This window comes from Pleurodeles waltl, chromosome 1_2 (assembly GCF_031143425.1).
Source record: "Pleurodeles waltl isolate 20211129_DDA chromosome 1_2, aPleWal1.hap1.20221129, whole genome shotgun sequence".
Lineage (NCBI taxonomy): Eukaryota > Metazoa > Chordata > Amphibia > Caudata > Salamandridae > Pleurodeles > Pleurodeles waltl.
In genome coordinates, this window is record NC_090437.1 from 153,547,020 (window position 1) to 153,562,383 (window position 15,364).

At 45.2% G+C, this 15,364-nt stretch overlaps 1 protein-coding gene across 1 annotated transcript in view; it reads right to left on the reverse strand.

The window, feature by feature from the left end:
• Nucleotides 1–15,364, reverse strand: part of PPEF2 (protein phosphatase with EF-hand domain 2) — a 376,295-nt gene that overhangs the window by 126,859 nt on the left and 234,072 nt on the right. Inside the window, exons 13-14 of the mRNA XM_069236843.1 lie at nucleotides 2,447–2,632; nucleotides 1,396–1,538 (exon numbers count right to left, since the gene is read on the reverse strand). Of these exons, the coding sequence (XP_069092944.1) occupies nucleotides 1,396–1,538; nucleotides 2,447–2,632 (329 nt within the window). The remainder of the gene's footprint in view (nucleotides 1–1,395; nucleotides 1,539–2,446; nucleotides 2,633–15,364) is intronic.

A 15,364-nucleotide genomic window follows, 5' to 3' on the forward strand; every position in this document is an offset into this window, starting at 1 on the left:
AGGAATAGTACAATTATACAAAAAATAAAAGCTCCCAAGAGTGAGAGATGGAAAAATCAGGGTACAGTGGAAAGGGCTGGAAGAGAAGCTTTTTAGATACTTCTAGCAAGAGAGTAAACGGAGCAGCGGGGACAAAGATTTACATGATATATCCTGCACAGCAAAGAGGAGAAATGGAGGTGAGAGGCTGGACAGGCAACGATTGTACATGCATCAGACCTTGAGAGTGAAACAAGGCAACAGGGATAACAGGGGAATGGGACAAGGCCCTCTCCTGACTCACAGCAAATCAGGGGACACCCCATTGGGATCATGCCAGTGAGATATATTTGTTGGCGCTTTCTGTACTTAGAATGCCGGTGCTATTGTCTGCAGCTCCTCTGTAATGCCAACGTATTGCAAGGAGGCAGAAATTGGGCATACATGCCTGTTGTGCTCCTGGGGCGCTTACCGAGGTTCAGAGACATAGTTGATGAAAATAATAGAGGTAGTGAGTTTTTCTAATAAATAGCATAATTTAAATTGAAGGCGAAAATAATACATCTGGGTTTTTTTTGGCCAGATGTTTGCAAGTTACAAGTTTGCATATAGTTTTTATGATAAGGTGCTTAAGACAAGGTTACGCATGGAGGTACACTCAGAGGCTGCCCAACGGCTTGTTAGGACAATAAATGTGACCCCATTGCTAGAGGGCAGAGGGAGCAAAGCATAACTTGACCTGGGGCAACAGCTGAAATTCTTATGCAGTCCGGTATTACCCGCTATACTTGCAGCGGCAGCTCCTCTGCTATGGCAGAGGGGCATTGCCTCCAAAAGCAGCAGCAGCTGCAAAGCTTTAACAACAAAACGATAATAAACTGTGTTTATTATTGTTGCATTTCTAAAGGGGCAGGGATATGTGGGATGACAGGGACGAGGGGGAGTGCACTGCGCACTCCCCTCAGTGCACATGTGTGTTTGGCAGGCCATCTCGGGCTGGCCATCTCAGGCCGTCCAATCAGCGATGCTCACTGTGCTCTTTCCAACCCGGCACTGTGTTGCCTGACTGGAAAGAGCAGGCACAGGCTCCCAGTCTGCCTGGGAGTGCCCTGGCTGAGCACTCCAGCCAATCCTAATGCTGCTCTGAGCGGCATCAGGATTGGCCGCAGGGCAGGCTGAGAGCCTGTGCCTGTCTGCAGCGACCAGAAAAGAGAAGCAGCACGGAGGCAGAACAGGCACATTTTTATATATATTTTTTTTTAATTAAATGTTGTTGTCCCCTCCACCCCCTCGTGCGCTGCCCCGCCCCATTACCGGGCAGCGAGCCGCAACTGTATACTTGGACGTTGCCTTCAGGGCAACACTGTGAGTACAATTTCTGTGTCTCAGCCATAGTGACAAACTGGAAGGTCTTACCGTTGTTTCATTGTTAGTGTGTTTGTAGTTTTGCTGGCTTGATACTGCACAAAGTGAGGGATGAGGTCTGGTCCCAATTTGACATATGCACCTCGGTTACTTCCAACTTCATAATAATTTGAGGCTGAAAAGATGGTCAGTACCTTTGGAAAGAATTGTGAAGAAACAGATTTTAAATGCATAGGCTAAGCATACTCTATATGTTGCATATTGTTATTGTGGTTATTGTCAGATAATATCTATTTGTTTGAGTTATAAATGTACATTTAAGGGAGAGGGGCTGAAGGACGTTACCAACGATTACACAGTAGGTAAATCACTTACCTCTCACGTGCTAAATTAGAAGCTAGACCATACCCAGTGGTTAATTTGTAAATAAAAACGTGCCGTGTCCAAAACTCTTCTGAAACATGGGGCTGCTGCAATTAAATGTGCGAGCACAGAATACTGAGGCAACGTAATCATAAAGCCATATCAGGCCTCTTTAATCCATTTACAGCCACTCCCTGCCCCTACAGCTCCCGCTAGCAGCTTTCTGCTTTCTCTCCCTATGTGACGCTTTTCCGTCTCTCTCTTCCCCTGTCTTCCCCATATGTGTCTTTTGCTCACAGTAAATGCCTAATGCAGAAAAAGAAGTGCCGGCTCGCAAAAATAAGTGTCTCTCGCGGGCACCAACCAGCTCAAATTAAGCACTGACCATACCTCCTCTAGAAAAGATCTCCTTCCATGGGCAAAAAAACTTTGAGCAAGCTAATATTTTTACAGTGGAGGAACTCGAGTCTGTGGAATATCTATATCCAAGACATAAGTAAATTAAAATAGCGTGGCACATTAGAAAAAAGGAAATGATTAAATGCATATTACTTATCTCTTGTTATAACAACATCATTTTCATCGAAGCTAGTGCTTCAAACCTAGCTCACAATTTTATCTAAATCGATATATTTTTCTGTGAGGGACCAAGCTATATCGGAACAGCTTCTCTAGTGTACGTCGTAAAGTACCGCTATGCCCTCTCAAACGAGTGTGCCGTAGGAGTGCACAAAGATACCTTCTTATTGTGGCAGAACTCGTATCCTTCCTGCTTGCACTCATGGGATCGGATGAGGAGCTGCAAACCGTGCTTCCGTAGAATCTTCTCTGTCACATCAGGTCCAAAGTAACAGCCTCCCCCTCGAACTGTGTTGGATTTACAGCCATCTTGTGGCATCGGGTCACTCCACAGGATGTCTACAATCTAAGCAAAGCCTCGTCGTTATCTGACGCACCAAAGAAAATATACAAAGCAAAGAAATGCCACAAAAGACATGTACATTATTCCCCTGTTACAGTATTGTGAAATCGCCACTCATCCGTAATAAGAAAACAGCATCACTCCTGTACCTTAACATAACACATTCGAATCCAGGCCTCACAATTTCCCCCTAGAGACTAAGCACAGACTGTTTAAAGCACACAACCATTACTAAAATGGGATTGTTTCAGTTGCCATTGAAATAATGATACTTTATTGACCCTTTCGTCATTGACTGATATGAAAATGTCTCACTTTCGTGTCACAATCTAATCATTATAAGGGAGAATCATGCGTGGTAAACAGGCAGACACACATCATATAAATGTAGTAAAAATGTCACCCTTCTCCCGTGCATTGTCCCAAAAATACTTGACTCTCCATCCTTATTCCTGTTTACCTAAATGTAGTCGTTCACATACCACATTAATGAATGATGTTTCTCCCAACCTTTCAAATACTCAGTCATTCAGCCAGGTTATGGAATGTAAAATATGGCGATAAAATTGAAAGAAAAATTATACTCAATCAGAAATGCACATAAAGGTCGGGAGTATTCTGTTGGGGGACTGTGGAAATCTTTCAATAATAGTTCCACTTTGCATGATTCTGCCTTTTCCAGTTGAAGAATATCAGGTAATTCTTGACCTTCGGGCAACGTCCATGAGGATCCTGGCTAGTAAGCTTTTAGCTCAAAGTATTCCTTATTGCCCAATTATCTTAAGTTGTCCAATACATTGTCCACCATTCTCAAGAAGACTGTATTTAAGGGCATGGGCGAAGTGATGATTTTCACTTCTGTTTTTTTTATATTTCTTTATTGGTTTGCGTTGGGTTGTATCTGTGATGCCGTGTGTATATGTTGCATTCTCGTCTCGTGCTTTAGTGCTTAGAGTGCTATGGAATGAGAATGCAGGGGAGGAAGTGGGGATTCGGAGAGAGACGGTTGGCGGGTGAGTACCGAGGATGATGTACGGAAGATGAGGCTGTCAGTCCTGTTGGTCCTGAAATAAAGGCAATCAATAATACCTACCGAGAATACTCCTTTTTAGTGGCGACGAGGGTTCGGTGACCAGCAGGATTCCCACGCGTGCAAGCGGGCGGCCTTCAAGGTGAAATCCTGTGACTGCTTCTCTTTCGTCTATGCCAGACGGTGAGACCTACTTTATGCACCCTTCGTTTAGATACGCCCACTGAGGTGTTGCTGCGTCGCATTGGTTCCCCAGTGTCCTCCTTTGTACACGCAGTGCTGCAGTTGTGCATTAAGTTTGTAGCAGCCCCATTGCTACGTGACGGCACACATCAGCGGCCATTTTGTGTTGGCTCAGGCAAGGCTCAGCGTGTCATGGTGACACGCACGCCATTTCAGCAGCCATTTTGGATGAGCATATTCAATCAAGCCTTCTGCGTGACGGCACACATCGGTGGCCATCTTATATTGGCAGTAAGACTCTGCGTGTCACGGTGACACGCACACCATTTTGGCAGCCATTTTGGACGAGGGTATTTTATCAAGAGGTCTTATCCTTGAGGCTACGTGACGCCACACATCGGCGGCCATTTAGTTTTGGCAACTAGGCTCTGCATGTCATGGTGACACGCACACCATTTCGGCAGCCATTTTGGATGAGGGTATTTAACTAAGAAGCCCTGTTTTTGAAGTTTGGCTCTTGGTCTACACGCACCGATACAGTGGTTATATATCGGCAGCCGTTTTCAAGAGTGCATCTGGTCACTTCTTGGGATTGCGTATCCTCCTCTCTCGTACCCTCCTCTCTCCTCTTACGCACACCTTATAAATCATAATTTTGTACTTTTATACCAAGAGCGAGCCACAGCATACTATGCATCAATCTATTTCACCACCCACACCATTTATTCCTAATCCTGCTTCTCCAGATGCCGACTGGGAACAGTGGAAAGAAGCCTTTGAAGCATATTTGGATGCACCAGAGGGTGAAAATTTTACTCACAAAAGAAAATGTGCAATTTTAAGACATTGTTTGGGTACTGAGGGTCGGAAAATCCTTAAATATATTCCCAAAGAAGTGGTTTTAGTTGGTGATGGAGAAGGTGATGGTGTTGAAGAGGAGTATGAGACGGCTATAAAATCCTTGGATTCTAGGTTCAAAAAGTGTAAAAATGTTACCTTAGAGAGGAACAAATTTTATAGAACAATCCAAGCTGAAGGTGAATCCGCTTCTAGTTATGTGGGTGCTTTAGGACTTTTAGCTGTGTCTTGCGAATACAAGGAGTTTGAGGAGGAAATGATCAGAGATCAGTTAGTGGAAAAGACAAATAACAAAAAAGTACAAGAAGCCTTATTGTCAACACCCAATTTGACATTACAAAAAGCCTTAGAAGTTGCAACCAGAATTGAGAGTATTGTGTCATTCATGGAACAAATGGCTATTTCTGATAAAAAAAATCAGTCCCTACGGCAAGATGTATTTGAAATCAAAAGCAAAAACAAAAAAATGAATAAAAAAGACAATCAGAAACAGATTACGTACAATAAATCTGATAAAAAACCCTGTGGTAAACCACTTTAGAGTGTTACTAATGTGGTAGTATATCCCATTTGGGGAATGCCAAGATTTGTCCAGCCATCGACAAAGTGTGTGCCAGGTGTTATAAGAAGGGACATTTTGCTAGGGTGTGCAGGTCAAGTAAGTCTAGTAAACAAGAATTTGGCAAGGTGAATAGAGTAGCTTTTAATAATTCCCCTTCTTCCAGTGGAGATGAGCTAGAAATATTTGTTATTAGTGAAGATAATTCACCAGTTTATCAGTTAAACGCTCCAGACTCAAGAAGAGCATTTTTTCTCGTGGAGATTAATGGTATCCAAGTTAAAGTTATGGCAGACTCTGGGTCTCCATTTATGCTGTTGAGTGAAGCTAAATGGGATGAGTCATTTAAGAGTCAAGGATATACCTTGTCACACTCAAAACTCCAACCTGTAGGGTATGGTGGGAAGTCCATCGAAGTGGTAGGGGAATTTAAAGCTGTTCTAAAATTCAAAAACAACGTGTCTCCAGGAACAGTATATGTAGCCAAGGATGGTGCATGTCTTCTTGGGTGGTTCGAACAAGGCAATTTAGAGATGGTGTTGGACCCAAATAATCCTGAACAGGTTGTAACAAGGAGAGAATACATGCAAGTATCGACCATAAAATGCAGCAAATGGGAACTTCAGTATCCGGAAATATTTAAGAGTGGTGTGGGTTTATTCAAAGGTTTTACTCACAAAATCAAAATCAATGAGCATGCACACCCAAAAGTCCATAAAGTGTGTAAGGTACCTTTGACATTGAAAGACGGTTTAAAAAAAGAACTGGACAAATTATGCTCGGAAAATATTATCGAGCCAATTGAATCGTCGGATTGGGTTGCGCCCGTAGTGTTAGCCCGTAAGGCTAACGGGTCACTTCGGATGTGTGTGGACTTACGTGACTTAAATGATCAAATTTGGGTGGATCAGTATCCACTACCTAACTTATCGGAAATGTCATCTGTCAAGGGTGGGAAAATATTTTCTTTACTTGATATGACGTCAGCGTATCACCAAATCAACTTACATCCCAGTTCTAGGCATTATACTGACTTCATAACACCATTGGGTTATTTCAATTTAAACATATGCCTTTTGGGTTAGCTTCTGCGTCTGCCGTCTTTCAGAGAACTGTTGAGAGTATGTTCAAGAATATGCAAGGAGTGAAAGCTTTTCAAGATGATATTTTGATTTATGGGAAGGACCTGTCTGAGCATGATGAGCGATTGAGTCGGGCGCTAGATGTGTTGAAGTTGAAGGGTGTAACTCTTAGCCCTAGCAAGTGCCGTTTTGGTGTAACATCAGTGAATTATTTGGGATTTGAATTGTCGGCAGAGGGCATTAAACCTAAAGTCAGTCTGGTGAAGGCAATTAAAGACTTCTTGCGTCCTGAGAACAAGGATCAATTGAGGTCTTTCATGGGTTTGATGGAGTTTTATGCAAGATTTGTACCCAATTGTTCGGAGAAAACGTACAATTTAAGGAATTTATTAAAGAAAAACTCCAAGTTTATTTGGGATGAGTGTTGCAATCGAGAGTTTGAATGTATAAAGCGTGAAATTGCTTAGGCCATACCATTGAAACCTTTTGACACCAAAGATCACACAATTATAATGACTGATGCTACCCAGAAAGGGTTAGGAGCTATATTGATGCAGAGGAGAGACGGCAAAGAAGAAGTTGTAGCATTCGCTTCGAGGAGTTAAAGAGGCGCTGAAGCAACATATTCCGTAATTGAATGTGAAGCCCTGGCGTGTTGGTGGGGTATAAATTACTTTAAACAATATGTAGGGGGCGCTAGATTTACTGTAAGAACTGATCACAAACCACTGGTACAATTATTTTCGACAAAGGGTGCAGAGAAAGCCACTCCTAGGATTGCTAAGTGGCAGTATAAATTGTGCAAACACAATTTCAAGTTAGAGTATGTTCCAGGGAAAAGGAATATGCTAGCCAACTGTTTGTCGAGATAAGCTGAAGTTGATTCTAGTGATGCTGACACATCCAATACAGAGAGTGAGGATGGTGATGTTGTTGTGTGTTCCATATGTGATCAGCTGGATGGAGTGTTAAAAGAACAAGAGCGGAGGGATGCGTGTGAGGCAGACCAGGATATTAAGTCAGTAATGCGTGGTGTTGTTATGGGGTGGTCTGAATGGAATCCAGGAGATGATCTTAGTAATAAGAATAAACATGTGTTCGATGAGTTGTCTGTAGTTAACAATTTATTATTTCTGGCAAATTCATTAGTGGTACCACATGAGATGAGTAAGAGAGTTTTAGGTTTAGCTCATGAGGGCCACATTGGTATGCGTGCCATGAAAAGGAGAATTAGAGAAGGTTTCTGGTGGCCGAGAGTTGACAAAAGTGTGGAGCATTTCGTTAGGGAGTGTATGAATTGTGCTGTCAGTGACAAATCCCAAGTGATGACACCGAGTCCTGTTGAAGCTGTGAAAGTGCCTGATAAGCCGTGGAGTAAGTTGGCAAATGACATCATCAGACCAATGTTTTTGTTGAGTGGTATCTTAGAATATGGCATAGTGCTAATAGATTATTATAGTCGATGGCCAGAAGTGAAGTTCATAAAAGTTCCTAATTCCAGCCACATAATAAAGTGGTTGGAATATATTTTTGCCAGGGAAGGTATACCGGATGAAATTTTAACAGATAATGGCTGTCAATTCACTTCTGAACGGTTTGAAATGTTTTTAGGGTTTATGGGCATCAGACACACTAAGACTTCCTTGTACCATCCTAGAAGCAACAGACTTGTAGAGAGGTTTAATAGAGTTCTTAAGGACAATATTCAATTGTCCAAGGTGAGTGGGTTGCATTGTAAGTCTAAATTAGAGAAATTGTTGTCGGCAATACGCACCACTAACAATGCTGACACCCAAGTTTCACCTTTTGTTTCATTGCGTGGTCGCATTCCATCTTCCAAGCTAGCTAAGGAGTGGATGGGTCGTTTTGTGGTGCCTTGGCATAAAGTTGATGGTGTGATAAGGAAAAGGGAGTGCGTGTAGGAGGCTGGCCTGGCTTGTAGTGGGTACCAAGGGGTATTTACACCTTGCACCAGGTCCAGATATCCCTTATTAGTGTAGAGGGGTGTCTAGCAGCTTAGGCTGATAGAAAAGGTAGCTTAGCAGAGCAGCTTAGGCTGAACTAGGAGACGAGTGAAGCTCCTACAGTACCACAAGTGTCATATGCACAATATCATAAGAAAACACAATACACAGATATACTAAAAATAAAGGTACTTTATTTTTATGACAATATGCCAAAGTATCTCAGTGAGTACTCTCAGTATGAGGATAGCAAATATACACAAGATATATGTACACAATACCAAAATATGCAGTAATAGCAATAGAAAACAGTGCAAACAATGTATAGTCACAATAGAATGCAATGGGGGCACATAGGGATAGGGGCAACACAAACCATATACTCTAGAAGTGGAATGCGAACCACAAATGGACCCCAAACCTATGTGACCTTGTAGAGGGTCGCTGGGACTGTAAGAAAACAGTGAGGGTTAGAAAAATAGCCCACCCCAAGACCCTGAAAAGTGGGTGCAAAGTGCACCTAAGTTCCCCAAAGAGCACAGAAGTCGTGATAGGGGAATTCTGCAAGGAAGACCAACACCAGCAATGCAACAACAATGGATTTCCTGACGAGAGTACCTGTGGAACAAGGGGACCAAGTCCAAGAGTCACGATCAAGTCGGGAGTGGGCAGATGCCCAGGAAATGCCAGCTGTGGGTGCAAGGAAGCTGCCACTGGATGGTAGAAGCTGTGGATTCTGCAAGAACGACAAGGGCTAGAAACTTCCCCTTTGGAGGATGGATGTCCACGTCGTAAAGAGTCGTGCAGAGGTGTTTCCGTGCAGAAAGACCGCAAACAAGCCTTGCTAGCTGCAAGGGTCACGGTTAGGGTTTTTGGATGCTGCTGTGGCCCAGAAGGGACCAAGATGTCGCCAATTGCGTGATGAGACAGAGGGGGGCATCCAGCAAGACAAAGAGTCCACTCAGAAGCAATCAGCACCCCTAGAAGTGCCGGAACAGGCACTACGAAGTGGAGTGACCCAGAGCTCACCCGAAGTCACAAAAGAGGGTCCCACGACGCCGGAGGACAACTCAGGAGGTCGTGCACTGCAGGTTAGAGTGCCGGGGACCCAGGCTTGGCTGTGCACAAAGGAAATCCTGGAAGAGTGCACAGGAGCCGGAGTAGCTGCAAAACCCGCGGTTCCCAGCAATGCAGTCTAGCATGGGGAGGCAAGGACTTACCTCCCCCAAACTTGGACTGAAGAGTCACTGGACTGTGGGAGTCACTTGGACAGAGTTGCTGAGTTCAAGGGACCTCGCTCGTTGTGCTGAGAGGAGACCCAGAGGACCAGTGATGCAGTTCTTTGGCGCCTGCGGTTGCAGGGGGAAGATTCCGTCGACCCACAGGAGATTTCTTCGGAGCTTCTAGTGCAGAGAGGAGGCAGACTACCCCCACAGCATGCACCACCAGGAAAACAGTTGAGAAGGTGTCAGGATCAGCGTTACAAGGTCGCAGTAGTCGTCTTTGCTACTTTGTTGCAGTTTTGCAGGGTTCCAGCGCGGTCAGCAGTCGATTCCTTGGCAGAAGGTGAAGAGAGAGATGCAGAGGAACTCTGATGAGCTCTTGCATTCGTTATCTAAAGAATTCCCCAAAGCAGAGACCCTAAATAACCAGAAAAGGAGGTTTGGCTACTTAGGAGAGAGGATAGGCTAGCAACACCTGATGGAGCCTATCAGAAGGAGTCTCTGACGTCACCTGCTGGCACTGGCCACTCAGAGCAGTCCAGTGTGCCAGCAGCACCTCTGTTTCCAAGATGGCAGAGGTCTGGGGCACACTGGAGGAGCTCTGGGCACCTCCCAGGGGAGGTGCAGGTCAGGGGAGTGGTCACTCCCCTTTCCTTTGTCCAGTTTCGTGCCAGAGCAGGGCTGGGGGATCCCTGAACCGGTGTAGACTGGCTTATGCAGAGATGGGCACCATCTGTGCCCATCAAAGCATTTCCAGAGGCTGGGGGACGCTACTCCTCCCCAGCCCTGACACCTTTTTCCAAAGGGAGAGGGTGTAACACCCTCTCTCTGAGGAAGTCCTTTGTTCTGCCTTCCTGGGCCAAGCCTGCCTGGACCCCAGGAGGGCAGAAACCTGTCTGAGGGGTTGGCAGCAGCTGCAGTGAAACCCCGGGAAAGGTAGTTAGGCAGTACCCGGGTCTGAGCTAGAGACTCGGGGGATCATGGAATTGTCTCCCCAATGCCAGAATGGCATTGTGGTGACAATTCCATGATCTTAGACATGTTACATGGCCATGTTCGGAGTTACCATTGTGACGCTATACATATGTCGTGACATATGTATAGTGCACGCGTGTACTGGTGTCCCTGCACTCACAAAGTCCGGGGAATTTGCCCTGGACAATGTGCGAGCACCTTGGCTAGTGCCAGGATGCCCACACACTAAGTAACTTAGCACCCAACCTTTACCAGGTAAAGGTTAGACATATAGGTGACTTATAAGTTACTGAAGTGCAGTGGTAAATGGCTGTGAAATAACGTGGATGTTATTTCACTCAGGCTGCACTGGCAGGCCTGTGTAAGAATTGTCAGATCTCCCTATGGGTGGCACAAGAAATGCTGCAGCCCATAGGGATCTCCTGGAACCCCAATACCCTGGGTACCTCAGTACCATATACTAGGGAATTATAAGGGTGTTCCAGTATGCCAATGTAAATTGGTGAAATTGGTCACTAGCCTGTTAGTGACAATTTGGAAAGAAATGAGAGATCATAACCACTGGGGTTCTGGATAGCAGAGCCTCAGTGAGACAGTTAGTCATAACACAGGTAACACATACAGGGCACACTTTTGAGCACTGGGGCCCTGGCTAGCAGGGTCCCAGTGACACATACAACTAAAACAACATATATACAGTGAAATATGGAGGTAACATGCCAGGCAAGATGGTACTTTCCTACACAACCCCCCCCAAACGAAGGACAATAAGACTAGCCATGACCTGATGAGTCTTCATTGTCTAAGTGGAAATATCTGGAGAGTCCATCTGCATTGGAGTGGGTACTTCCAGGTCTATGTTCCACTGTATAGTCCATTTCCTGTAGGGATATGGACCACCTCAACAATTTAGGATTTTCACCTTTCATTTGTTTTAGCCAAAGTAGAGGTTTGTGGTCTGTCTGAACAATGAAGTGAGTGCCAAACAGCTATGGCCTCAACTTCTTCAGTGCCCAGACCACAGCAAAGGCTTCCCTCTCTATGGCAGACCAACGCTTTTCTCTAGGGGTCAACCTCCTGCTGATAAAAGCAACAGGATGATCCTGGCCCTCAGAATTAAGTTGTGATAAGACTGCCCCTACCCCTAATTCAGATGCATCAGTTTGGACAATTAATTTTTTGGAGTAACAGGTGCTTTTCAGGACAGGTGCAGAGCACATGGCCTGCTTCAGCTCCTCAAAAGCTTTCTGACAGTTTGCTGTCCATAATACCTTTTTAGGCATTTATTTTAGATGTGAGGTCATTAAGAGGGGCTGCAATGGAGCCATAGTTCTTTATGAACCTCCTGTAGTACCCAGTGAGGCCTAAAAAGGCTCTCGCCTGGGTCTGAGTTGTAGGGGGAACCCAATCTATAATAGTTTGGATTTTCCCCTGAAGTGGTGCAATCTGTTTCCCACCTACCAGGTGGCCCAGATAAACCACTTTCCCCTGCCCTATCTGGCACTTTGAAGCCTTGATAGTGAGGCCTGCCTTTTGCAGGGCCTCCAAAACTTTCTATAGGTGGACCAGGTGATCATCCCAGCTGGAGCTAAAGACAGCTATATCATCTAGATATGCTGCACCAAAAGCTTCCAGCCCTTGCAGGACTGTATTCACCAACCTTTGAAAAGTGGCAGGTCCAATTTTTCAACCCAAAAGGCATTACTGTGAATTGGTAGTGCCCTCCAATGGTTGAAAATGCAGTTTTTGCTTTTGCATCCTCTGATAACTTGATCTGCCAATACCCTGCAGTCAAATCAAAGGTGCTTAGATACTCGGCAGATGCCAGTGTATCTATTAGCTCATCTGCCCTGGGTATAGGGTGAGCATCAGTTTTGGTTAGTTGGTTGAGACCTCTATAGTCTACACAAAATCTAATTTCCTTCTTTCCATCTTTGGAATGAGGTTTTGGTACAAATACCACAGGAGAGGCCCATGGACTTTCAGAGTGCTCAACCACTCCTAGTTCAAGCATTTTCTGAACCTCTTGTTTTATGCAGTCTCTGACATGGTCATGCTGCCTATAGATCTTACTTTTGACAGGCAAGCTGTCTCCAGTATCTATAGTGTGCTCACACCAAGAAGTGGTGCCTGGCACAGTAGAAAAGAGTTCAGAAAACTGACCCAGGAGATTTATGCAGTGGTCTTTCTGCTCAGCAGTCAGACAATCTGCCAGAACTACACCTTCCACTAGAGCATCTTGTTCTGTGGAAGAGAAGAGATCAGGGAGAGGGTCACTCTCTCCTTCCTGTCCTTCATCTGTTGCCATGAGCAGGGTGAGATCAGCCCTGTCATAGTAGGGTTTCAGGCGATTGACATGGAGTACCCTAAGGGGACTCCTGGCAATGCCTAAGTCAACTAAGTAGGTGACTTCGCCCTTTTTCTCAAAAATAGTGTGGGGTCCACTCCATTTATCTTAGAGTGCTCTTGGGGCCACAGGCTCCAAGACCCACACTTTCTGCCCTGGTTGGTACTGAACCAGAACAGCCTTCTGGTCATGCCATTGCTTTTGGAGCTCTTGGCTGGCCTGAAGGTTTTTACTGGCCTTTTTCATTTACTCAGCCATCCTAGATCTTAGGCCAAGTACATAGTCCACTATGTCTTGCTTTGGAGCTTTTAAAGGTTGTTCCCAACCTTCCTTCACAAGTGTTAGGGGACCTCTTACAGGGTGTCCAAATAGGAGTTCAAAGGGGCTGAAGCCCGCTCCTTTCTGGGGTACCTCCCTGTAAGCAAAAAGGAGGCAAGGTAACAGGACATCCCAGTTTTTCAGGGAGTCCCATTATCATTCCTTTGAGAGTTTTGTTAAATCTCTCCACCAGTCCATTTGTTTGTGGATGATAGGGTGTGGTGAACTTGTATGTCACACCACATTCCTTCCACATGGCCTTTAAGTAAGCAGACATGAAATTGCTTCCCCTGTCTGATACCAACTCTTTTGGGAAGCCCACCCTGGAAAAGATTCCCAGGAGGGCCTTTGCCACTGCAGGAGCTGTAGTGGTCCTTAGAGGAATTGCTTCAGGATATCTGGTGGCATGGTCCACTACCACCAAGATAAACCTATTGCCTGAAGCAGTAGGAGGGTCAAGGGGGCCAACTATGTCAACCCCTACCCTTTCAAAGGGAACCCCAACCACAGGCAGTGGAATAAGGGGTGCCTTTGGGGTGCCACCTGTTTTGCCACTGGCTTGACAGGTTTCACAGGACTTACAAAATTCCTTTGTGTCCTCTGACATTCTAGGCCAATGAAACAAGGGGACAAGCCTGTCCCAAGTTTTAATTTGCCCCAAATGTCCAACTACGGGAATGTCGTGGGCTAGAGTTAGGAGGAACTTTCTGTATTCCTGAGGAATCACCAATCTCCTGGCAGCTCCAGGGTTTGGATCCCTTGCTTCAGTATACAAAAGGTTGTCCTCCCAGTAAACTCTTTGAGAGTCACTGACATCCCCATTTGCTTGTTTGACAGCTTGCTGCCTTAGACCCTCTAGTGTGGGACAGGTATGCTATGCCACACTCAGCTCCTCCCTGTCAGGCCCCCCTTCACCTAAAAGCTCAGCAGTGTCTGCTTCCAGCTCCTCTGGTGTAGGTTCTGCACAGGGTGGAAATTCTTCTTTCTCAGAAGTTGAATCCACTGTAGAGGGAGAGATAGTAGGTAGTGTTTTACCTTTAGTAACCCTAGCTTTAGGGAGCACTTGGTCCATTCTTCCAGGATCCAAGTCACCCTGTCCTTTTTGCTTTATGACCTGAGCCCTAGTCAAAGCAAAAATATGCCCTGGAATGCCCAGCATTGCTGCATGAGCCTTCAACTCCACTTCTGCCCAAGCTGATGTCTCTAAATTGTTCCTTAGTAGACAGTCTACAGGTAAATCTGAGGCAACCACAACTTTCTTTGGACCAGTAACCCCCCTCCCTGTTGAGATTCACAACAGCCATGGGGTGGCTAAGAGTGTTGTTATGAGCATCAGTCACTTGGTACTGGTGACCAAGTAGGTGTTGTTCAGGGTGGACCAGTTTCTCTATTACCATTGTAACACTGGCACCTGTGTCCCTGTAGGCCTGAACCTCAACACTGTTTATTAGGGGCAGCTGCTTGTACTTATCCATATTAAGGGGACAAGCAACCAAGGTGGCTAAATCAATAGCCCCCTCAGAGACTAACACAGCCTCTGTGGTCTCCCTAACAAGACGAACCCCAACTAAATTACCAAAAGTGAGCCCAGCTACTCCCTTGGATTGGCTATTAGTAGGTTTGCTCCCACCACCACTGCTATTACTAGGGGCACTAGGTGTAACAGCATGGGTTGTAGTGGTAGGAGGCTTGGTGCTTTTCTTTGGACAACTGGGATCTGTTGTCCAGTGGCCTTTTATTTTACATAAATAGCACCATGGTTTCTTTTCTTTGTTTTGATTTGAAGAGGATTTGGGCCCACCACCCCCACCAGAGTGTTTTTGTGGGCCTGATGAAGATTCATTTTTAGATTTGTCCCCACCCTTGTCAGAAGACTTACCATCCTTCTTCTTGCCATCCTTGTCACCCCCTGTATGAACTTTTCTGTTCACCCTTGTTCTGACCCATTTGTCTGCCTTCTTTCCCAATTCTTGGGGAGAGGTCAGATCAGAGTCTACCAGGTACTGGTGTAACAAATCAGACACACAATTATTAAGAATATGCTCTCTCAGGATTAAGTTATACAGGCTTTCATAGTCAGAAACTTTACTGCCATGTAACCACCCCTCCAAGGCCTTCACTGAATGGTCAACAAAGTCTACCCAGTCTTGTGAAGACTCCTTTTTGGTTTCTCTGAACTTGATCCTGTACTGTTCA